This window comes from Neovison vison, chromosome 2 (assembly GCF_020171115.1).
Source record: "Neovison vison isolate M4711 chromosome 2, ASM_NN_V1, whole genome shotgun sequence".
Lineage (NCBI taxonomy): Eukaryota > Metazoa > Chordata > Mammalia > Carnivora > Mustelidae > Neogale > Neogale vison.
In genome coordinates this window covers 164,101,828-164,127,870 of record NC_058092.1, presented here as the reverse complement: position 1 = coordinate 164,127,870, position 26,043 = coordinate 164,101,828, and the positions used below count along the sequence as shown (strand labels likewise).

Sequence of the window (26,043 nt, the reverse complement as noted above, 5' to 3'; positions counted from 1 at the left end):
ATATATGTACATGTATTACAAACACGCGCGCGCGTGAGTTCATGCACACTCTCCAGATAACCAAATGGCTCACTCCCTCCACTGTAGCCTTCCCAGTAAGGTAGTTCCATCTCCATGCTATGTAGAAGCAAACTTCTGACAACTTTTCCTATTTTCGTTTTACTTTACAGCACTTATCCCTATCATCTTCTCCCTTGCAGACATATTTTCTTGATAGGACTTCTCACAGCAACAAGGACACAAACTATCTGGTCATGGTGACTTGTGAAAAATACTCTAGGGTAAGTTCTCATTGGCCTATTTTGTAACAAATAGCCATCAGTACAAATGCAGGTCCAGGAAGAGATGGTATCATCTGGGATAAATGTCAACTCTTGTGTTCACAAGGATGGGCTATATCTTACAGGAAGAATATAGAAAAGTTGCCTCGAGCAGATGAAAAGCAACAGCCACTACTCATAATATTTAAGTACCTGCTAAAAATGCCCTATCAGGTGGACAAGGAAAAGGGTAAATTAATCAAACGATACAGGGACAACTGGCTATTTATTTGGAAAAATACAGACCCGCTTATCTCACAACACGTGTAACAGGAAACACCACAGAGGGATATCTGAATAATGTCATTTAACATAATGTCTGCTTCACGCATGTCAACAAAGACATACCTGGCACAGTGCTCAGTTCCAAAAGGAATTTACTTACGACACAAAAGCACAATGTAGAAATACTTAACTTCCAACTAGTAGAATGTTTATTTCTAATACTGGGACTTTACATAGGAATTTACAAAAATAAAAAAAAAAAAACACTGTGCTGCTTATTATCCATTGGCTCCACCCAGTCCTCCTCTCCACTTTCTCTGTGCCCACCTGGGCTAACCTGCAGATCATATCTGGTGGCGTTCTCCAAAGGGAGGCACCAGCAATTCGGTGCCACAATTCTTGCAGGGACAACATCTTCCAGGAGGTGGTCTCTCCTCCATGAGAACAGCTCTTATTGGGCTCTGGTGACACTAGTTTCCATCTTTGCCCCTTTACGACCTAGAATGCTCACAGTTTCTGGGTGATGCTAGTCTCTAGCTGCTTCAGGATCTCTTGTTTCTGACCCACACCACTGTAATACATCTACCATCACAATCCTCTTGGTTGGGATAGATTTCTGTTTTTCATTAGAAGCGGGGCTGATACAAATAGCTATTCTTATGTTAACTTGTCAAAAGAAATCATTCTTCCCCGAAATCACTATATAGAACATGAACATTTAGAATGAAGTACTTGTCTGTACCAGCTGGAATGCCTTCAGCTGAAATAACAGACAGCCCTAAGGATAAATAAGCAATCATTATTACCATGGTAATAGAAAGTCCTAGCCGAGAACAGGTCCAGATGGAGTTGTGCAGCTCGACGACGGGAGTCCCCTCTGAGCCAGGCTTTTCCCATTTTGTCTGGTGGTATCTTCAGACTATTGCCCTTCAGGGCCACAAGCTATAATTTGGTATGATATGCAAACATGAAAAAGTCCAGCGTTAAGAGAGACAAAGTCCAGCGTAAGAGAGACAATCTCTCCTTTTGTCTTCTCATGTCACAATAGTTTATCACAGAGATCTCTCCCAGAAGTACTGCAGAATATTTTCCAAATATCTCAACAAAATCATTAGAACAGCATCTCCATGATTAACTCAGGTTAATCTGGATTTACTCCTAAATCATGTGGGGTAAGAATGGAAAGAGAAACAAAACAGAGCCCAGCAAATAAGCAGCAAGCTGGTGGGTGGGCAGTGTCTCTTGGAACTGATCAGTGTGTTCCAAGGAGGTGTGGGGAAACAGGACAAAGGAGGCAGGGACAGAGCATGGCACCCTAGTATTTTAAATACAAATACATAGTTCCTGGGTCACATACAAGAGATCATGCCTAAATAGATACAGTAATGAAATACCAAGAGTAGGAAAGTGGCATTCGAGTACATATTTTTACTTGTGGAGTGCACTGAGTGTTCCTGTTCATAAATGATGTTAACCTTTGCAAAATTCATGTAAATCCCACTGTTACTAACAGTACTTACAACATCATAGACTGACCCAGAGGCAACTGAAAAACCTCAGAAAAATATTATTTGGCTTCTTTGGGAAGTAGTATAGTAGTAGATCAGTAACAATGGCCATATACTAACTCTTCTTTGCCAGCAACGTCAGACGGAAGGTTGGTGATGTCGTAAAATAACATATACTGGCCAAACTATAAAGAGACTTAGGTAGTATTTACAATTAAGACTGATGCAGAGGTAGTTTAAAAACCTCACAAAAACAAATTTGGGGTTCTTTACTGAAGAGGCAGTTCAACAATAATGGCCATAGCCATTTATTTATGTCAGGATATGAGAGAGGGGTGTACGCGGTCTGTACTTCAAATTGTTCAGATGTATTTTCATATATACACAGTGGTGTGCTGGTAAATATTTGACAACAGGTTCTCTGAGAAAATAAGAACCCCAGTTTGTACAGTTTGCCAATTTCCAGGGTGTAAACACTCCCACTACAGCAAGCTACCCACAGGACGACATTGAGTGCAGAGGTGGGAAGAGATGGTCAGTAGCACATTAGATGGTATTTTTACCATATGACTCAGTAATAAAAGTGACCTAAAGAACAAAGAACAAAATGTTACAAAATGTAACAAAATTAGGAATTGATGAGTGCTGAGAATTTATTACCTTTGTTTTTAATATAATTTAATTTTTAAATAATGACTCTGTTTAAGTACTGGCTCACAAAATTCCTGAAAATTTAACCATTGGCAGTTGCAAGCCAGTGTGAGCTTACTCTTAACACACCACTACATACGTGTTGGGTATGTGTGTATAAATATATTTACATATACATTATATACACATATATAATTATGGCAACTTATAAAGACACTGGTGGTATTTAGTGTGGAAGATACTAATATAGACCATAATAGTTCTTTAATTAAAAGATATTTTCTCTTCATAAGTATGTTGGACTCCAATATGCAAATCAAGCACACATCTAATTTCTGCTATATTACTATATCCACATCAGGTCTGCAAACATCAGGGACTCTTCATAATTGTTTAATGTTGCTGTGATTCAACTTTTTTTAAACTTCAAATTCCACTTGAATATGGGTATGAATGAATACCATCCACTATATTTACAATAAAATTTGGTATCACATCTGGAATATGACACAACATAAATTCTAGACAGAGTTCTACCACATTTCTTAAGTGAAGAAATTTCCCCTCAATATAAATTTTCTGATTAAAAGTTTCAGTTTTTCTTCAGAGCTTTCACATATTCAAAATATCAGTATGGTTTTATGCTAGTATTAATTATTTGAAGTATGATAAGACATTGCTTTCTAGTAATGTGAGGCATTCTTTGGGCTTCATCTCATTTTTTAAAAATGGTATAATAACTTGAAAGAGCAGGTGAAGGCTTCTGGACATCAGGATGTTGAAAGAGCTTTCACCCTTGTGTGAATTCTCTGATGTTTTGTGAGTACTGACCTCTGACTGAAGGTTTTCCCACATCCATCACACTCATAGGGCTTCTCCCCTGTGTGAGTTCTCTGATGTTTAGTGAGAGCTGATTTTTCACAGAAGGTTTTCCCACACTCATTACATTTATAGGGTTTCTCCCCTGTGTGAGTTCTTTGATGTACAATGAGGTTTGACTTCACACAGAAGGACTTCCCACATTCACTACACATGAAGGGTTTCTCTCCTGTGTGTGTTCTCTGATGGACAGTTAGGGCTGACCTGTGGCAGAAGGATTTCCCACATGTATTACATTCATATGGTTTCTCCCCTGTGTGTGTTCTCTGATGTTCTGTGAGGTTTGACTTCACACAGAATGTTTTTCCACATTGCTTACATTCATAGGGTTTTTCTCCTGTATGTGTTCGCTGATGATTGGTAAGGTGTGGTTTCTGACAAAAGGATTTCCCACACTCGGTACATTCATAGGGCTTCTCTCCTGTGTGTGTTCTTTGATGTTGAGTGAGGTTTGACTTCTCCCAGAATGTCTTCCCACATTCACCACATTCAAAGGTTTTTTCTCCTGAATGACCTCTTCGAAGTTGGGTGAGATGTGATTTCTTGTTGAAGTTATTTCCATTTTCATTGTGCTCATAAGGTTTTTTGCCCATGTGTACTATTTGATGCTTAAAGAGGGTTGACTTTTCCCAGGTTTTAGGACCTACTTTATATTCATGGGGAATCTTTCTTGCATAGGCTCCCTGATGGAGAATGAAAGTTGAGTTATCACAGAAGGTTTGCCCATATTCATTGTATTCATAAGGTGCCTGTCCTGTAAGAGTTCTCTGATGTCCCAGTCTTAAATCTGTATAGAAGGACTTCCCACAAATACTGCATTCATATGGCTCCATCTCCAAATGAGTTCTCTGAGATAAACTGAGCTCTAAACTGTGGATGAAGGTTCTTCCACATGCATTATATTTACAGAGTGTCTCTCCTATCTGTATTTTCTTGTTTGTGAAAAAGGCTGCTTCTTCATGGAAGGCTTGTCCATTTTCATTATATTCAGAAGGCTGGTCAAAAATTGGCTGACTGAGATTATGGCTATGATTGAGCACATTCCTTTTTTGATTATATCTGTAAGACTTCCCTCCAGGAGGAGTTTTCTCATGCTTAATATCAAGGAGCAATTTCTCATATACATTAAGCTCATGAGGCTTCTTTCCAGAATAGCTCTTTCTACTAATAATTAAGCCTGAAATATTTTTCAAACTCATTTCACATGAGTCACATATCTTATATGGAAAATTTCTTGAAGGAACAGAATCTGTGCCCAGATTGAAAGCTTTTCTTACTCTATCACAACTATCTATATTTAATGTTTTGTTGGTAGTGAAAGCCAGTTGCCAAAAATGTTCATCTTCATTGTCCTGGCTGCTCTCTATCAGGTCATCAACTTTCCAGTCTTCTAGAAATGAGAAAAATAACCATATCTTGTGAATCGTAGTACACTTCTAATGAGACTGAACTCCCACAAACACCCTTTCATATAGTCGATTCCTTTGTTTTAGGCTCAGTTTCCTGCATGAACTAAATCCAAGCATGCATTTCCTTTATCCTGCTAGTCTCAGTGGAAAGTAAATACAAGCTGCTGTGGAAACAGGGAATGGAAACTGGCAAGGGCACTTAACATTTTAAATATAAAACTTTCAAAACTGGACAAAAAAGGGTGAAAATTCAAAGCACAGGTTGCTGGGAGTAGTTGATTCAGGGACTCAGAGAATGGGATGAGCCAGACAGAGACATTGAACACTGAATAAAGTGATGGTAGAGACTGGTGGAATGGCTTTCAGAAGATGAACTATGTTTGGAGGAGAGAGAAAGTTCCATCCTAATCCCCTCATGTACAGATTCCTGGGGTAGGATTCCTGCTGGAGCACATGCTTCTACTCTGAGCACCAACACCAAACATTCTTGGGTTCAACCATGAAGTTCTACAGCCCAGCATATAGTTTTTCTTTTAACTTATTATATAAGAAATAATTATTTTTTTAAAAAAGCTGTAAAAAGAGGGCTTGAGAAAGTGAAATAAAATCAAGACATAGTAAGCAAGGATTGGGTATTTTCTGAGAGGTATCCGCTTAGGAAGCAGGAAACTCACAAAGCTGGAAAGTTCAACAAGGGTTTTTTTCTAATAAAAAATAAACTACAAATAGACTGTTTGAGAAACACAGTAGAGGAAGAATTTAGAGATAGCTCACAGTTCCCATCCTTATCCTCTCACATCTTGACTACTATGGTAGATTCTCACTAGTATGCATGTTGCCAGTCCCTTTTTTCCCCTTCATTTGATATATCAGCATTAACAAAAACTTCTCAAAGCACCTACTTCCTCATTTTTTAAGGATCACTGCTTTACCCCAGACTCTCTATCTAGCTGTGATTCACAACAGCACAAATATCAAAAAGGAAATACAAAAATAGATGTGGGGCAGGCTATCTCTGCCAAAGGACCAGGTTCACTTTGTTTTCTCACAGCTGCTTATGAATCTCACCATCACGTCATATGCTGATTTACTTCAATCTGCTGGCTTACTTCCCCCAGAACCATGTCATGCATGAGACAATGTTGATCTTTAAGTCTGCTTTTATATTTAAGTTATCTTTTATATCAAGGTTTTCTGCTTTTCTCTCTAGCCTCATCTGTATCTTTTACCTACTTGTGAGACCTGTAAGGATCATGTTTCTTTATATGATTCTAAGACCTTTGGTAAACTTTATCATAAAAATTCTTGGCTGTGTTGCCAAACAATGCAATAATGTTAATCACTTGTGAAAAAACTTCTATGGCAGTCCAGAGCCCACTGCTCCAAGAGCCAGATAGTAATAATTATTACCCCCCCAAAACAAATCAAAATAAAACAAACTTTCCACCAACTGGATTCACAGTAGGTGAATCCTACAGCTGGGCCACTCCCTGAGACTGCACTCCAGCCCTTGTTCTTTCTGGAACCTGGATATCTTTCAGGAAATGCTGCTTTCTTTCACTGACAAAAAACCACAAACATAATAATAAAAGGGGGCACCTGGGTGGCTCAGTGGGTTAAGCTGCTGCCTTTGGCTCAGGTCAGGATCCCAGAGTCCTGGGATCGAGTCCTGCATCGGGCTCTCTGCTCAGCAGGGAGCCTGCTTCCTCCTCTCTCTCTGCCTGCCTCTCTGCCTGCTTGCCATTTCTCTTTCTGTCAAATAAATAAATAATCTTTAAAAAAAATTTAATAATAATAATAAAAGAATGACTGCCAACAAACACTGCAACATCCCTCCCACTTTCAGCCTTCACTCACTATCTTTAAAAGAAGTTTACTGCCTGTAAAATTCACCATAATATAAGATTAAGTTCCTTGCTCAATGCTATACCCTTTGTCAAGACCACGGTCTAGCTCTTGGCAGATGTTACTAAAATCCTGCTTACTCTGACCTCACGAAAGAGACACAACATAAATGATTCATAAACGCAATGTGCGTATGAATTATTTCCAACCTGTACGGAGCGGTAATACACAAAGACAAAATGGGAATGTGGATTTTGGAAAAGTACTTCAGAATGCTTTATGAATGGGTGAGAAAAAATGATCTCTTCCAAACTTAGTTGCACAATTCATCAAAAAAGAAATTAGTAAATTATCAGAATTGGGAAAAGGAAAGGCCTTCTTTGTGGGAAAACAAAATCTCATTAAAGAAAGAAACCCTAAGCAAGAGTGATATGATTAGTTCTCAGTTTTGAAGATGTAGCCACTAGTGGGTTAGGGTCACAAAATATGGGTTATTTAAGTTACAGGGAAAACAAAGTGAGCTCTAACTTAAAATAGGTGAAATAAGCCATTACTATGTACCATGTAATGCTTAAACACTTTACACATACAATATTAAGTATCTGAAAAGCAAAGTAAACACGAATGAAAGTTGTAGTAGAAGAGAAAGTATTTATATATGAAATTTAGGATCTAAGACAGTATGGTGTTTAGTGCAAATTCTAGAGAGAAGCTAGAAAGAGCCAGGAAGAATAGGAGGACCACATTTTAATAGTCAATGAAAGGAGACTTTAATTTTAATTTCATTTCTTAATAAATAGCAACTCTGCCAGGCTAGTGAAAGATAAAGCAGATGCTTCAGGTAAGAAAATAAAAATCATTTAGGGATTAGATCCAGCCAGGAATGAGAGAACACACAGTTCTGCTTCTGAGTGAGATCAGTGAAAAATGAGAAAACAAAGGGATGCAGGAGCTGGTTTAGAAAGGCAAACTACCCCAGGAATATGAGGACACTAGTAATAGGGGATAATGGGTTTAATGCGCTGACCCCGGAGCTGCCATTTAAGGTAGTAATATGACAGTAGCGTGTTCCTTATTGGATTCCCAGGAAACCAGGCTCTCAGATTTTCCCCCTGGCTCAGACTGTTCCTCCTTAAGCTCCTCTCATGATGAGATTTTATGGATTTTCACACCCTGCAGAAGTGGAATTGTTCCAGAACCACTGCTCTCACGTGCAAAACCACTCTCTAGAAAAGGAGCCTGCAAACGATAACTATTGAGCAAGGGTCCTTAAACTGCGAATGTTTTTTTTTACATTTTTAGAGGGAAACGAAAGAAGAGGCAGTAGGGAGGAGTGAGGAGGAAGAAGAAGGAAAAGAAGAACCAGGAAGGGGGGCAGGGGAGCAGCAACAGCAGCAGCCAGCCAGGCCACATGTGACTCACCAAACCCAAAACGTGTCCTGCTGTCTTTATTTAAAAGCCCACCAACCTCTGATCTAGAAGTTCTCACCCAGCCTCAGGCCTTAACCACCACCCACCACTGACGCCTCTCACAGGGCACTTCCAGCTCTGGCCTCTGCCACGTGTACCACATTCACACAGAACCAACATCTTATTCAACACAGAGACTGGGTTCTAGCAGTTCTCTCCCAGTGTCTTGTGTCCAAGTTTGGGTATGTCTTAACTCCCCTATAATCTAATTTCCTCCCAATAAATGGCACCCAGTTTTTATCCAGTTGCTTGAGACTGATCAGTTGAGTCATGCTGGACTCCTGTCTCTCTTCCACACTATCAGTCCAACAGCAAATCTTGTTGGCTTCATCCTCAAGATATATGTACAAACCTTCCACTCCTCAGGGCTTCCAACATCACCTAAGTCATTATCCTCTCTCCTCTGGCATATGTAATAGTTTCAATGGTATTCCTTCCTCACTTGTGCCGAAGCACCACCTAACCACCAGACTGTATTTGCCGCATAAACTGCTAAGTCAGATCTGATGATTTAATCTGATTTACATTTACTAAAAAAAAAAAAAAAAAAAGAAAAAGAAAAAGAAAAAGAAAAAAAAATACAAGGCTTTCTCATATCACTCAAAATAAAATCCATGATTCATGCTACTTCTTATGACATCACCTCCTAACACTCTCCCCAGCACATACTCACCTCCAGCCACAATGCCCCTCGCCATTCTTCAAACATTCTAAGAACACAGCTGAGAAGTTTGGCTCCTGCCTGTAACAGCTCCCACTTTCACTGTACTAGGGTCTCACCCCTCCTGCGGACTTCATGAAACAGGTTTTCTCTGACTTCCTTACCCATTAGCACACGTCGCCATTCTCCACCCGCTCTCCACTGCTTTAACTCTCTCCATGGTGTTTACCACCACAAATACTGTATGAACACATTCACATGCATACACATCACACACACAAACACACTTCTTGTCCCTTACTAGAATACATACTCCACGATAAAAGGGATGTTAATCTTTTAATTACCTAAAAACACAACTGGATCCCAGTGAGTGCCCAACACGTATTTGTTAAATGAGTAGTATCTCAAGTACAGCACGAAAACAAAAGGTGTCCAAAGAGAATAGAGGGAAAGTTAACAATTCTCAAAGATAAACTAACCTAGAAAAATTACTGAAGATAAAGCCAACTGAGTTTGCATTATAGGTATTAGTAAATCACTCTAAAATATCAAAGAACAAAGGAAAGCATTTATGAGGGAAAGTGACATGTGGAGGAATGTGATTAAGGTAATGGAGGGATATGGGCCAACTGTCCTTTGTCACTTCCAAAGGTCTAAAATTTAAAAAAGAAATTTCTGAAGAATATTGTACAAGTGATAAACCCTAAACTGATAGCCTAAGATCTCATTCCCTTGTCTTCCATCTACCTGCGAACTCACTAACTCACCTTGGTGGCAGTGGCTTGGGAATCCTGCCTCTAATATCCAGGGCTCTTCTCCTTGTTCTATCTTGAAGACCACTTCTGGCTTAGTAATGCAATATCCTGTGAAGAAAAAAATAATACAAGATGGTGGCTAAATAGCCTGGCTTCAGGGACTCTGAAAAAATGATGGGGAAGAAAGGTACAGCCTCAGGAGCTGCCCAAGGGAGATGCCCAAATGAAGCAAGCCCTGAGGAGGTTACGAACACAGCATTCTTTATGGAGGCCAGAGAGACTGTTCATCTCAGCGCCCTGAATCTCAAGTGTCAAACAAAATTCTAGAAGCAGTACATATGTTTCAACAACCAGAAATGCATGCTACCAATAGTCACAAGGAAAAAAAAATCTTACCAAAGGAAAAAAAATCTTACCAACTGAGACAAAATGGCTGTAATTTTCTAGAATCACATCTCTGTATAGTATCTTCTGAGCAGGATCCAGGAGATACCACTCTTCCTGAGTGAAGTCCACACATACATCTTTGAATGACACTTGTTCCTGTAATAGTATATGCCTTTTCTGCATGAAGCCATCAGAACTATATGACATAGAAGAAATTTAAAAGAGCTAACCTCTTTAAAAGTTTGCTAAAAATTGACACATAGAATGCCTTCTTTTGTGTTATTTACTATGTAGGATAAAAGAAATATCTCATACAAACTAAGTTTCCACTAAAGCCCTAGAACTGCCCCCCCTGCTGCAAATACTACTGATGAAAACAAACACTGTTCCTGTTCTCAAAGTGATTATGATCTGATGAGATATATACATTAAATTATTAAATTATACACTGCAGGAGCTAGCAGCATTCACACAGTAGCCTGGAAATGAAACCAGATCAATAAAGTTAGATCTTTAATATTGTCATTTTTATGATAGAAAAAAAAAAGGACAATAAAACAGACAAAGCAGACCAAAAGGGGACCCAAATACTGGAAATAATAAACAAGAACTTCAAAATGGATTATGATTAATATATTCAATAAAACAGAGGAATATATGAACAAAATAAGTGGGAGTAGTTCAATGGACGTATGGTATGTGTACTGGTTAGAAAAGAATTACTAGAGCAGGCCTGAGACTGCCATCTTTCAAAGGTCTGTTGCTATGAGGGTGTCCCTTGGCTGGCTTCTGGGAACTTCAATTCCCTAATAAGAATGGTTCACTGTGCCTAAACTATTTGTGTAAACAATATGGGTTATGCCGCACACATGCATTCCTTCTAAGTCCAGAAGTTTCTGTTTCAAGCAGAGTACCAACGTGATCATCTCCTAACAAAAACCCTGAGCACTGAGTATCTAGTGAGCTTCCCTGGCAGACATTTCACATTTGTTGTTAATCTCATCGCTGGATTTGGAAGAAGACTCAGTTTTGCTCCTGGCTTCCTCTCAACTATGCTCCATGTACCTCTTCCCTTTGTTGATTCTGCTTTATATCCTTGCACTTTAATAAGTCATAGCCATAAGAAGAACCATCTGCTGAGTCACCCTAATAAGTCACTGAGCCTGGGGATGGTCTTGGGGATCTCTGATAAATGTGTATACAGACACATACATATACATGTAAGTACACAGATAAAATGGGGATTCTAGAGCTGAGAAATACAACGCTGAAATTAAGAACTCATTAAACGAGGACGCCTAGGTGGCTCAGTCAGTTAAGAGTCTGCCTTCAGCTTAGGTTATGATCCCAGGGTCCTGGGATGGAGTGCCACATGGAGCTCCCTGTCAGTGGGGAGTCTGCTTCTCCCTTTCCCTCTGCTTGCTGCTCTACCTACTTGTGTACTCTCTCTGTCAAATAAATAAATTTTAAAGATTTTATTTATTTATTTGACAGACAGAGATCACAAGTAGGCAGAGAGGCAGGCAGAAAGAGAGAGAGAGAGGAGGAAGCAGGCTTCCTGCAGAGCAGAGAGCCCGATGTGGGGCTCGATCCCAGGACCCTGGGATCATGACCTGAGCTGAAGGCAGAGGCTTTAACCACTGAGCCACCCAGGAGCCCCTCAAATAAGTAATTTTTTAAAAAAAGAACTCATTAAATGGGTTCAAAATCCTGTTTGAGAAAACATATAAATCTAACAAAAGTATCAAAATATGTACACATCTAACTAAAGAGTACCAAAATATATACCCACAAACTAAGAGAACTGAAAGAAGAAATACATGAATTTATATCATAGTTGGGAGACTTCAACATCCCTCTATCGATACTGAGAGATCAAGAAGGAAGAAAATCAGTAAGTATACAGATGTCCTGAAGCACACTATCCATTAACATGCTCTAGCTGACTGTTATAAAATGCACCATCCAAAGCAATAAAACACACATTTTACCATACTACTCTAGCTCATATGTAACATTCACCATGATAAACCATAGTCTTGGCCACAAAACACACCTTAACAAATTTAAAACAACAGCTATCATACAAAATACATTCTCCGACTACAATGGAATTAAATAGAAATCAATAAACAAGAGATAACTGGAAAATCCCTCGAACACTTGAAAATCAAACAACGCACTTATAAATAACCTGTAGTTCAAAGAGGTCTCAAAAGAAATTTTTAAATTTCTTTTGTACATGAAAAAAAAAAAATATATCACTTATCACAAATTGTGGGATGGGGCACCTGGGTGGCTCAGTGGGTTAAGCCGCTGCCTTCAGCTCAGGTCATGATCTCAGGGTCCTGGGATCGAGTCCCGCATCGCGCTCTCTGCTCAGCAGGGAGCCTGCTTCCTCCTCTCTCTCTCTGCCTGCCTCTCTGCCTACTTGTAATCTCTTTCTGTCAAATAAGTAAATAAAATCTTTTAAAAAACTTGTGGGATGAATTGAAAGCAGTACATAAAGGGAAATCCATAGCAAGTGTATATATATTAGAAAAGAAAAACTTTAAATCATTAACCTATTCCATCTTAGAACACTACAGAAAAAAAGCAAAAAAAGCCCAAAGCAAGCAAATATAAAGGAAATACTAGAATAAATCAATGAAATTGAAAACATGGGGGAAAAAAAAAATCAATGAAACCGCGATGCCTGGGTGGCTCAGTGGGTTGAACCTCTGCCTTCGGCTCAGGTCATGATCCCAGCGTCCTGGGATTGAGTCCCGCATCGGGCTCCCTGCTCAGCAGGAAGCCTGCTTCTCCTTCTCCCACTCCCACTGCTTGTATTCCCTCTCTTGCTGTGTCTCTCTTGGTGAAATAAATAAATAAAGCCTTAAAAAAAATCAGTGAAACCAATAGCTGCTTCTTTGAAAAGATCAATAAATTAATAAACTTCCAGAAAACCTACCCAAGAAAAAAAAAGAAAAACAAATTGTGAATCTCAGAAATGATAGGTCAATACCACTGATCCTAAGGATATTAATAATAAAAGAATACTATGAATAATTCTATTCCTGAAAAATTAACTTAGATGAAATGGACAAATTCCTCAAAAGATACAGCTAATAATTCATACAAGGAGAAAGAGATACCTGGAACAGATCTATATCTGTTAAAAAAAAAAAAAAACTGAATTACTAATCAAATCACTCCCAAAATAGAAAGTACCAAGCTCAAATGGTGTCATTGGTGAATTCTACTAAACATTTAAGGAAAAAATACCAATTCTCCACAATCTCCTCTAGTAAATAACACTTACAAACTTTATTATAAGGCCAACATTATTACCCTGATACCAAAACTAGGTAAAGACATGAGAAACTAAAGACCAATATAACCCATTAGCATAGACACAAAAATCCTCAAGTATTGGCAAATCAAATCTGACAACATATAAAATGAATTATAATCAGTAACCAAGTGGAATTTACTCCAGGAATGGAAGGCTGGGTCAATGTTTAAAAAAAAAAAAAAGAATAAATCAATACAATCCAGAACATCAATTAGCCAAAGAAGAAAAATTACATGATCAAATCAATTGATAAAGAAAAAACATCTGACAAAATCTACTAGCCATTCATGATCAAAGTTCTCAACAAACTAGAAATAGGGTGAACTTTCTCAGCTTGATAAAGACCATCTACAAAAGACTTACAGCTAACATCATATTTAATGTTAAGACACTGGACATATTTCCCCTAAGGGCAGGGGTAGGACAAGGATGTCTCATCTCATTACTCCTTTTCAACTCTGTATGAGAAGTCCAAGCTACCGCAGTATGACCAAAACCAATCCAAGCCAAACCAACCCAAAACTAGAAATAAAACATATGTGACTGGCTTTTTATCCTGTTTCATTGGTCTCTGTGTCTATTTTTGTGCCAGTACCACACAGTTTTGATTCCTATAGCTTTGTAGTGTATCTGGAAATCTGGGATTGTGATCAATTTGTGAAACAAATTCAGCTTTATTTTTCTTTCTTAAGACTGCTCTAGCTATTCAAATAGAACAGAACAGAGAGACCAGAAACAAACCCAAAATTTGGTCAGCTAATCTTCAACAAAGTAGGCAAGAATATCCAACGGGAAAAAGACAGTCTCTTCAACAAATGGCATCTGGAAAACTGGACAGTTACATGGAAAAGAATGAAACTGGACTACTTTCTTACACCACACGCAAAAAAATAAACTCAAAATGGATTAAAGACCTAAATCTGAGACCTGAAGCCATAAAAATCCTAGAAAAGAACACAGGTAGTAACTACCTTTACAGCAGCCATAGCAACTTATTTCTAGATATGTCTCCAAAGACAAGGGAAACAAAAACAAAATCAAACTATTGGGACTAAACCAAAACGAGAAGCTTCTACACAGCAAAGGTAACCATCGAAAACCAAAAAGACAACCTACTAAAAGGAGAAGATATTTCCAAATGATATATAAGTTAAGGATTTGATATCCAAAATATAAAATTTATACAACTCAACAGCAAAAAACAAAAACAAAAACAAAAAAACAACCCAAATAAGCTGATTAAAAACTGGGCAAAGGACCTGAATAAAGATTTTTCCAAATAAGACATACTGATGACCAAGAAACCCATGAAGAGTTGCTCAACATCACTAACATCAGGGAAACTCAAATCAAAACCACAATGAGGTATCACCTCACACCTGTCAGAATGGTTAGAATTTTAAAAAAAAAAAGAACAAGAGTTGGTGATAATGTGAAGAAAAAGGAACCTTGTATAGTGATGGCGGGGATGAAAACTGGTTCAGCCATTATGGAAAACAATGTGGAGGTTCCTCAAAAAATTAAAAATAGAACTGTCATATGTTCCAGTAATTCCATTACTGGGTATTTACTCATAGAAAATGAAAACATTTGCAAAGATACATTTATACTGCAGCACTATTTACAGCAGGCAAGATATGGAAGAGCCCGTCAATAGATGAATGGATAAAAAAGACGTGGCATATATATAGATCTATAGATCTATATATCTCTAATAGAATAGTACTTGGCCAGAGGAAAGAATGAAATCTTAACATTTGCAACAACATGGATAAATCTAGAGATTATAATACTAATGAAATAAGTCAAAGAAAGACAAATATCCTATGTTTTCAATCATATGTGAAATTTAAGAAACAAAACAAAGCATAAAAGAGAAAAAAAAGAGACTCACAAATATAGGGAACAAACTGGTGATTACTAGAGGGAAGGTGGGTGGAAAGAGGGCATGAGACAATGAGGGTGTATCAGTGAAAAGGAAAAACAAAACTCTATCTGAAGTCATTATTATTGTCTATGTAGAAAATCTCAAGTAACATAAAAAGAAAAAAAATCTACTGGAAGTAATGAGGAAATACCAAAACATCACAGGATACAAGGTCAATATAAAAAAGTCAACTATTTTCCTATATCTGAATAAAGAATTGAATTCCAAATTTTCAAATGAAAAAATACCATTTCCAATACACCCCTAGAAAGGGGTACTCAAGTATAAAATCTAACACAATACATATATACAGGAAGACAAACCTGATGGAAGAAATCAAAGATCTAAAAAAATGGAGAGAGAGTTTGTATTCATCAGTAGCAAGACTCACTATGGCTAAGACGCCAATTCTTTCCAACATAATCTATAAATTCAATGAAATCCAAATAAAACCTCCCAGTTATCTTGCAGATAATGACAAGAAGATTCTGAAGTTTACACAGAAGGGCAACAGATCTAGAAGAGCCAACACACTGGACACCTGGGTGGCTCAGGTGGTTGAGCATTTGCCTTCAGCTCAGGTCATGATCCCAGAGTCCTGGGATGAAGTCCCCAGTCAGGCTCCTTGCTCAGAGGGGAGCCTGCTTCCCCCTCTGCCCTCTCTGCCTGTGACATCCCCTGTTTGTGCTCTCCCTCTGACAAATAAATAACATCTTTTAAAAAAATTTTTAAAAAATAGAACAGCCAACACAATGTGGAAGAAAAATGAGAATTCACATCACCTGGTCTTGAGACTTACTATAAAGCTACTAGTAACCAAGACAGTGTGTTAGTGCTGAGACAGACACACAGATCAACAGAACAGATTAGAAGGACCAGGAACAGACCTACCAAAATAAAGTCAAACATTTTTTTGACAAAGGCACAAAGGGAATAAAAGGAGAAAAGATAGTCTTTCAACAAATGGTGCTTGAACAACTGAACACTCATGCAAAAGAAATGAAACTAGACACTGACCTCACACAAGTATTAACTAAAAATGAATCAGAGATCTAAATGTAAAAATGCAAGAATAAAGAATATAGGAGAAAAATCTCTATGACACTGGATTTGGTGATGAGTTTTTAGATACAACAGAAAAAGCATATTCCATGGAGAAAAACATGCGTTGGATATTATTAAAAATAAAGTCTTCTGCTCTGTGAAAGACATTTTTAAGAAAATGAAAGAATAAGGCACAGACAGGGAGAAAATACTTGGAATACAGATATCTAATAAAGGCTTTGTGTCCAACATCACAAAACAGCTCTTAAAGCTTAAATAATAAGGAAACAAATGACCAAATGAAAAATATGCAAAAGATTTTAACAAGGGACGACTGGGTGGCTCAGTGGGTTAAACCCTCTGCCTTCGGCTCAGGTCACGGTCCCAGGGTCCTGGGATCGAGCCCTGCATCGGGCTCTCTGCTCAGTAGGGAGCCTGCTTCCTCCTCTCTCTCTGCCTGCCTCTATGCCTCCTTGTGATTTCTGTCTGTCAAATAAATAAATAAAACTTTAAAAAAAAAAGATTTGAACAAACATTTAACCAAAGATAAAAGGATAGCAAATAAATACATGAACAGATAGATACTCAATATCACCTCAGTGGGAATATGCAGACAACATGGCACAGTTATTGGAATGGTTACATCAAAAATAATAACAGTACCAATTTCAGGTCCAGAATCAGAAGAACAAGATTCTGATTCATAGTTGGTAGGAACAAAAACTGATACAGCAACTTTGTAAATATAGTTTGGCAATTTCTTATGAAAATAAACATACATACATACATACATACATAACCAACACAGCAATTTCACACCCTATGTTTTTGAAAACTTATGTTTTAAAACCTACATGGATATACTTCTAGCATTTTAATTCAAATGGTCTCAAACTGGGAGAATCAAGCATCCATGGGTTAACAACTCTGAAATCATGTATGCATATTCTGGAATTGAACTACCAAATAAATGAAATTCATATATTAGCTGGATTCTCACTGTTAGTGCAGGAGATTACAGACAAGCAAGGAGAGAAGGTTAGAATGTTCCATCTGGTAATGACTACAACAGGAGACAACAGTGTGAATACTTAGCTTACTATAGATAAAGATGGTTACATACCAAACTATTTACAGACACGTGTATATACATGAGTGAGTATATACATATTCCCTGTTCAGTTAGCTGAGAGGGTCTTTGAGCAATGACTTCACAGTCACAACAGACACACCTAGTCCCCCAATCTTGGTTTCTCATACTATGCTCCAATGAAAAGAACCAGACTACTTAGAGGAAAAAAATGGCTAATACTAGGGCAGGAAAGACAGAAGATGAACCTGGAAAATCTACTGCCACAGATAAGGAAGAAATATTCAAACAATAACAGGGTATGTCAATAGACACAGGAACCAACAGAAGGTGCTTTTTAAAAATTTTACTTACTTGTTTTTGAGAAAGTAGGAAAAGGAGAGAAAGCATAAGCAGCAGGGAGGAGAACAGGGAGAGAGAGAGAATTTCCATTTATTTATTTATTTACTTATTTATTTATTTGACAGACAGAGATCACAAGTAGGCAGAGAGGCAGGCAGAGAGAGAGGGGGAAGCAGGTTCCCTGCTGAGCAGAGAGGCCGATGTGGGGCTCGATCCCAGGACCCTGGGATCACGACCTGAGCCGAAGGCAGAGGTTTTAACCCACTGAGCCACCCAGGCACCCCGAGAGAGAAGATTTCAAGCAGGCCCCACACTCAGCAAAGACCCCAACGTGGGGCTGGATCCCAGGACCCTGAGATCATGACCTGAGCCGAAATCAAGAGTCGGACACTCAACCAACTCAGCCACCCAGGCGCCCCAGAAGATGCTTTTACTAACCAACCTGCAACAACTTGAGCAACAAAAGGAACAAGGTATCATTGTACTATAACCAAAATATAAAATAACAAGCCATGAATTCATGCTGATATAAATGGATTAGTAAATAGGAGAGAACAGAAAAATCTCCTATGCAGAATTCCTGATAATTTATGTACATAATTACGTAGATACTCCAACAGGAAGGAGGTATAGTGTAAGTGGTATAGTGTAATTGCCCACTTCCTTCCAAGGAGTACAGTATGAGGACAGAGAAAACAAAGTAATAAGTCATGTCCAGAGCACTAACCCTTGATATGATAAGACCAAAGGACATTTTATCTCTGTGGTCTTCCTCCAAGAAATCCAGAACCTCAGTCTAATCATGAAAACAGCAGACAATTCCCAATTGAGGGACATTCTACAAAACACCTAACTGTACTCCTCAAAACTGCCAAGGTTATCAAAAACAAGGGAAGTCTGAGAAATTGTCACAGCCAAGGGGAGCCTAAAGAAACGACTAAGTGAAATGTGGCATTCTGAAACAGAATACCTGCTTGGGGGAGAAAACACCAGACAAAAGACAAATCACATTCCATAAAATAAGAGTTTGCAACCTATAAAATGGACAGGCACTAGTATCCCTAATATATAAAGAGCTAGACACTGAAGAAGAAGAAAAACAAAAAAAAAAAGCCACAAACCTAAGAGGAAAATGGGCAAAAGATATGAACAGAGGGTTCACAGAAACGTAAATACCTCTTTCAGATACATGAAAAAATACTTAACCTCACTCATAGTTAAGAAACTTGCAGATATAAACTTCTTAAAATACCATGTGTATCTTTCCACGGCCCATATTCCAGAAGTTGAACCACATGTTCTATGGGAGAAGCTGTGGACAAACAAGCACTCAGGCGGTGTCGATGGGAGTGACACAAAATGAAACCATAATCCCAAATGATCGAGTTATCAATTATATGCACCCGTTAACCTGGCAGTGCAATTCTAGGAATTTATCGGAGAGAAAAAACCTCTATGTACAAGGTCATTCATTAGAACATGGTTTGTAATAGCAAAAGGTTTGAAACAGTGCATAACTAACGATAACCAGTTAACTAACTATGGAACGACCATGCTTGAATTACTGTGCAGTTATAACAAAGAAACAATCCATGTTCTGTTTAGATACAGATGTCTGGGACAGGCTTTTAAGAAGTGACAAAAAAGCAAAGGAAGAACAGAAAATCCTGTAGAGACTCCTTACTCAAAATGTGGCTCCCGGAGCAGCAGAGTCCGCTTTACCTGGGAGCTTTTTAGAAATGCAAAACCCAGGGCCCCTCATAGTTCTAGCACGAGATCCACTAAATCAACATCTGCATTTTAACAGGATGCCAGCGGTGTACAGCTGCATCTAAGTTCGGAAAGCCCTAAAGATGATGGATTCCCTTCTAAATAAAAGTAGGGGGCATACAAGAGTATCTTTTAACTGAAAAAAGAAGCACTGCTAGGACAAACAAGACAGACAGATATCTACAGCAGGAAGACCATAACTCCAGTTTTTCTGGGTCTGTCCCAATATAGCCAGATGTCCCATCATAACTTTGTGGAACCTCTTTCATTCTCAGTGGAAGTGTCTCAGTTGAGATGGAAAATGTCACCCTTCCTAGAGGGAACATCACTTAACCTTTTAACCATGTTATTACTAATTCAAAAGTATTTTATTACAAAGAGAGAGAGAGAGAGAGAGAACAGTCAGAAAAAAGCACAGACTGAAAAAAAGCAGTGAGCCAAGGATGGTTGAGCAACAAACTCAAGGAGAGGCAACGTCTGGGGTTAAAGGGAAAGACAACTTTGTGAGGAACAGTAAGGGGATGTATCAGAGTTAAGAAAGGAAAGCTAGCAGGCAGGTGTCAGAGACAACAGCGACTGAGGATTATGCTTCAGGATGGTCAAGTAAGACAAAACCAAAAACTGGATTTGACTACAATTTGGTAGCCTTTTCCAGAGCTGACTCAGGTGAATGTCCAAGAAGCAAGAATGCATTCATGAAGTTGAACTATGAGCGAGAAATGCAGAAACCAAAGCCAGAACAGTCAGCTATTCAAGCTAGAGATGTGAACAAGCTGACACAAACACTTAGGGAGAGTTATCTGGAGGACGCATGGTCCCTCCATTGCACTAGATCTTCAAAGTCCTATTCCTGGATCAAGCAGGACCATGAGAGAGCTGTCTACTCAGACCTCATAGTTCGGTCCCCTGAAAAGCATCCATACACTTCTAGCACAATGCTGTGTCTATCAGAAATGATTATAGGCAATTTCAGTGTTGTTATTAGAAAAATCAAAGGAAGTTTTACAACTTGCACAACTCTGTGAAATTAAGAGTCCTGCTTCTCATTCTACCAACTGTTCTTTGAATTTGCTTGATATACTTGATATACTTCCCTTCAAGGAATTCTTGCCTATTTCTATTTTTGGGGTTTTTTTTTAAGATTTTATTTATTCATTTGACAGACAGAGATCACAAGTACGCAGAGAGGCAGGCACAGAGTGAGAGGGAAGCAGGCCCCTTGCTGAGCAGAGAGCCCTCTGTGGGGCTTGATCCCAGGACCCTGGGATCATCACCTGAGCCAAAGGAAGGGGCTTTAACCCACTGAGCCACACAGGAGCCCCTCTATTTTTTTGTTTTAAAAATATGAAGCCTTCCAAATTTTAGAAAACTCATTTTCAAACAAAGTGGAAATAAACAAACAAAAAGCTCACCTGGGATCTGTTCATTTTCTGCTCTTAGTGGAGGAGGGAGAGCTGAGAAAGAAGGAAGGAAGAAGGAAGTTAGAAGAGACTTGGCCTGCCTTGCAGTTCCTGGATTTACCTGCCTACAGACCTCCACATACAAGATACTTACGTGTCCATGTGTGGCTCCGATATATGTTGAGCTTAGACATGATACTTTTCACTGAGTGAATGTAAACATTTGTTTCTTATTGATTTATTACCAATTTAGGTTCTGTGACACAGAAAAATTAAAAACATGAGAAGATGAGTTTAACATTTAACAGTAACCTAAAGGAGGAAACACTATGGCTTTTCCAGAACTGATGTGGGAAAAATTAAAAATTAAAAATCTCAAGCCACACTGTTCATCTGTTTTCCTGTGAACACTATTAATCCCCTGAGGTCAGAAAATCCAAGAAACCTCTGGAAAAAAGAGATGGGGGTATTTAAGGCAAGATAAAAAATAAATGTTTAATGTTTGTTTCTTACAACTTTCAAAAGGTCTTTTAATAAGAAACTATCTTTGACGTAATTAACAGTGACCAAATGAGCCGTGGCCTGGGAATTTGCAGACCTGACTTTTAACCATGGTTCTGCCACCAACAAACTGCATGATCTTGGTCAGTCACCTTCTCAGACTCAATTTATTATTTTTTTTCATTTCTCAAATAAGGCCAAAGCAGATAACCTCGTGCCTGCACTACCATCCTGTACGTCTATAAGGCCAGGAGAGCAGGAACCTCTGCATCTTTCTAGATGCCATCAACAATGGCAAATGGGGAATGGAAAATGAGGGGAGGAGGGGGTGTTCAGGGAGGGGTGATGACAGAATTTCCTTCGCTATGGCTGGTGAGCCTTTCATTCCCGACCATGCCCTCACAAACTCTCCAAAGAGGTGACATTTCCTGTGTAGCCTGCGTGCCCACCCCTCTCAGCTCCAGCTCACCTCGCTCTTCTTAAATTTGTCCCCGACCTTCCACCGTCACACAGCCTTCGATGGCTTCAGGATACTGTCATGCTTTTACATAACAAATAACAAATGAATACATAATAAATAATAACTGGGGACCTGGGGAATGTTACAGCCAGGAAAGGGCCATGGTGGCTAGCTAGTACAGCCTCTCCCCTCCTCCACTGCACAAATGAGTTAACCGAGCAATGAAGGCCCTAGAGAATTGTCAAAGCTCCAGCCCCACATCATTACATACACAACAAATACTTTAGCAGCTAACAAAAAGTGAGTGCTCAGAATAAACACGGCGACTATTTGGCCAGAGCAACTCATTCACATCAGAGACCCTGCCTGATTCTCCTACAACCGCGCCCCTCCTAGGAAGCCCGGCGCACTTAGGAGGCACACACACGTCACAACGCCATGCGTGCACACACTTCGCGCACGCGCTCTCACCCCCACCTACAGCCCCACCCCCTCCCAGTGGGCCCGGCGCACACGTCACGCATGCGCACTCCCAATCCGGGGCCGCACAACGTCGCAGGGAGCTTATCGCTGCAGCTGGATACCTGCAGGCCTTGCCAACCCGAGAGCCCACGTTCCCACTCGGGACCCTAGTCCCTCAGGCAGAGACGCCCCCGCTCGCCATCCCTTCAACTCTGCAGGCGGCGCAGACGCCTGGGGTCCCTCCGGTGCCCGCGGGTCTCCGACCCACAACCGGGCACCCCTGCCCCCTCCAGACTCCCCGGGCCGTACAGGGCACGCTCGGCCCTTGCCCCCATCGCCCGGGGCTCACCCTCAGCTCCCTCGCCGCGTGGACCCGGAAGCCAGGGAAGGTTTCCCACGAGGGGCTGGAAACCGGGGAAGGACGAGCTGGGAGGAGAAGGCGGGGATGCACATGCGCAGAGAGAGGGAGCGGCGTGGTGAGGCGGCGGCGAAGAGCTGCAACTCAGCTCCTGGCAGCTTGTGCTGGGAAAGTGCCTCTATCCTTAAGAGGGCTATCTCACCCCTAAGTCTTAAAAAGTAACTCATCGTACTGAACTAGCAGGGGTTTAGTGAAGATTAGAGGCGTTTACGATGTATATCTGGCACATAAATTATTCTCTTCCCCGTGTGCACCATGCGCTTTTCTTGAGAAACCAGCTGGAGAGTTTCTGCCACTTGGCTGAGCTGAGAGATTACTGTCTGAGATACTCACTCCTGCTGCCTGGAGCCAGGCTTTTGTCCTTGTGCTTCGACCTATCCATCAAATTTTAGACGCAAGCCGAGAGAAGGGAAGCTGTGTTTGGATTTCATCTCTGTACCTGCTATCTGTGACCAGCATGGTTATTCTCGAATGAGAAAAGCAGCAAGCTAGCAATTCGGTATTAATACTAAAAACCGTTCATGTGTAAAAAAACTGTCCCTATACCAAACTTGAAGAAAGCACGCTCTCATCTCCTGCAACCTCCCATATACACTTCACGCAACTTCCCCCAATGCTAACATTTTACAGAGCCATGGTACCTTTATCAAAACTGAGAAGGCAACTGGGGCGCAATTGTATTAACGAAATTACAGAGTTTGTTCAGATTCCGTCAGTTTTTCCACGAATGCCCTTTTACTGATCCAGGAGTCTGTCCAGATACCACAATACATTTAATCATCATGTCTGCTCCAACCTGTAAGTTTTTTGGTCTTTCCTTGTCTTTCATGGCATTCACATGATTGAAGAATAGTGGTCAGGTATTGTGAAAAGTGCCTCTGAATTTACATTTGTCTAATGTTTTCTCCTTATTGGACTGAGGTATATATTTTTAGGAAGACTACCCTTGGAAGGATGTGTCCTACCTGTGTATCAGGTGACACGTGATATCAACATGATTCGTCATACTAACCTTTAGTACTTGGTTAAGGTGGTATCAGCGGGGTTTCTGCACTATATATTTAGGATTTTTCCATATCCAGTCTACACTTAAGAGTGGATTGGCTAAGTCCAGTGCACACCCAGGGACAGAGGAAATTCGCTCCTTTTCGAATTTATGGTCCTATTTTAAAACCACCAGGTATATTAGTAAATTTGAGGAGAAACTCTCTGAGGCTACCCAAGTATCCTGTTTATATTTATAATTTTGGCCACTAATTTTCACTTTCATTGTTGGGTCTTGCCTGCCACCACTTTTACTGTGGTGTTCTAAAAGGATATTTTTCTGTTTTCCTTATATGTTTATTGGGATTCTTCTGTAAAGGAAAGATTTTCATTTTCCTCATTTATTTCTTCCATCATTTGTTTATGTCAGTACGGGCTCATGGATAATCTAATTCATTCCCTGTGGTCGTTACTCAACCCCGCCTTTTTCACCCAACCCTTTGATCTGTTCTATGTTTTACAATTTTACCCTTTTCGGAATGTCAACTGCATTATATAATATGTATCTCCTGAGTTTGGCTTATTTCACTTAGCAAAATTCACTTAAGACTCATTTGTGTTTAAAAAAAAAAAAAGATTCATTCATGTTCTCGGTCCTTTTCCAGATCAGCTCCTTTCTCTCCACTCTTTTCATTTCATCCATTCTATTATTATGTACCCTATGTCACAACACAAGCAGACAAACGATCTGAACCATTGAATCTTAACCGTATAGTAGCTCTGTGTATGGGATTTCTAGATGTCTTCAAAGCCTCTGATAGAGAAGGTATAATTATATCCAAGTTACATTTGTAACAGTTCTCAGCAGCCTTTATTTGAATTTATGGAAGGTCTGACCTGAGAGTCTATGGAATAACAAATACATTGGCACTGTGGGCCTGGGTGACAATTCCAGCTAAAATGAATTTGCCCCTCAGGTGTCTTTCTCATCTACGTTAGAAAAGCACATCTTGTGAAGTAAGAAGGAGGAGTCTCTAAGTATATGTTAGTTGGAGAGAACCCTACAACTATTTGAGGTTTTTACTTTTTTCTTTTTCTTTCTCTTTTCTTTTCTTTCTTTCTTTCTTTCTTTTTTTTTTTTTTTTTTTTAAGTAGGCTCACTGCAGGGCTGAGCTCATGACCCTGAGATCAAGGCCTGAGCTGAGATCGAGTCGTTTGCTTAACCGACCAAACCATCCGGGCACCTCTTGAGTGAGTTCTGAGCAGAGTATAGTTCCCAGAGAGGAGCAGATCCTAGGTTTTCACAGGCGTGTTCAGAACAAGTGAGATTTGAGTATATCGCCCTATTCAGAAGCTCCCAGGCTGCCTAATGGAGAGAAGCCTGGACCAGGGCAGCTGGGCTGGAAGGAGTGAAGGATGGTTAGCTGACCTGGGAAATAGAACTGCGCTGGAGGCATTCCAGGGATTTGCGGGAAAGGGCCTTAAAATTAGATGTGAGTCAGTTTTGTCTCACCAATCCCAGTTCAACCCCTACTCTTTGTTTTGTGCTCCCTCTTCCCAGATTCTGAGCTCTGCTCACACAATGAATCTGGAATTTAAAGATGTGCTGTTGAGTTCTCTACAAGATAGCAGTACAAGGAGAGTTACTTATTTTTCTTCTTGAAGGTTGAGAAGAAATTGGTGCTGAGAATGTAAGTGAATTTCCCTGTCTTTGTGTTGGGGCAGAACCCAGAGGAAACGTTGAGTTTTCCTACCCCAGTCCTGTACTGACCACATCACCACTGCTTTAAAAAAAGATAGCCATTTGAGAAACTGCAATGCTTTAGAAAAACAAAAGGTACACTCACTTGAAAGTGCCTCCATCCTTTTTTTCTTAGCTTTGGTTGCCTTCTCTAACTTGAGTAAACAAGGAAATACAGATGTAACAACTTTTGTTGTACAACCTTTGCTGAAGGTTTCGTGTTCCTTCATTTAGGGTATTATAATTTACTTAACCAATTTTTCTCATTTTTAAAATTTCTTTGCAACAGAACAGAGGGGTACAGACATTGTTTAAAAATGTCCTAGACGATAGTTCCATTCACCCAGTGAAAAATTATACACTCAAGCTCTGCATGGCCAAATCACAGTCAGACGTAGTTGTGTGGGTGGTTTACATATGTCCTTTCCTGCCCCTTCTGTGAGGTGAAAAGGATATT

The 26,043-nt window shown here is 39.7% G+C and overlaps 1 protein-coding gene across 5 annotated transcripts; it reads right to left on the bottom strand.

The window, feature by feature from the left end:
* Window positions 1-527: 527 nt before the first annotated feature.
* ZNF248 (zinc finger protein 248) lies at window positions 528-22,896 on the bottom strand. Of its 5 annotated transcripts, XM_044239441.1 has the most exons (7): window positions 22,793-22,896; window positions 21,991-22,062; window positions 21,175-21,276; window positions 21,033-21,074; window positions 10,143-10,269; window positions 9,739-9,834; window positions 528-4,973 (listed from the first exon to the last, which is right to left on the bottom strand). In XM_044239441.1, exons 4-7 carry the CDS (start codon window positions 21,045-21,047, stop codon window positions 3,475-3,477), a joined length of 1,737 nt encoding a protein of 578 aa, XP_044095376.1. In that variant the 5' UTR covers window positions 21,048-21,074; window positions 21,175-21,276; window positions 21,991-22,062; window positions 22,793-22,896; the 3' UTR covers window positions 528-3,474. The 5 variants fall into 5 exon arrangements, with proteins under 5 accessions (XP_044095376.1, XP_044095377.1, XP_044095375.1 ...); XM_044239442.1 differs by lacking the exon at window positions 21,991-22,062 and having other exon boundaries at window positions 22,793-22,892; XM_044239440.1 differs by lacking the exon at window positions 22,793-22,896 and having other exon boundaries at window positions 21,991-22,407.
* Between the last annotated feature and the right edge of the window lie 3,147 nt (window positions 22,897-26,043).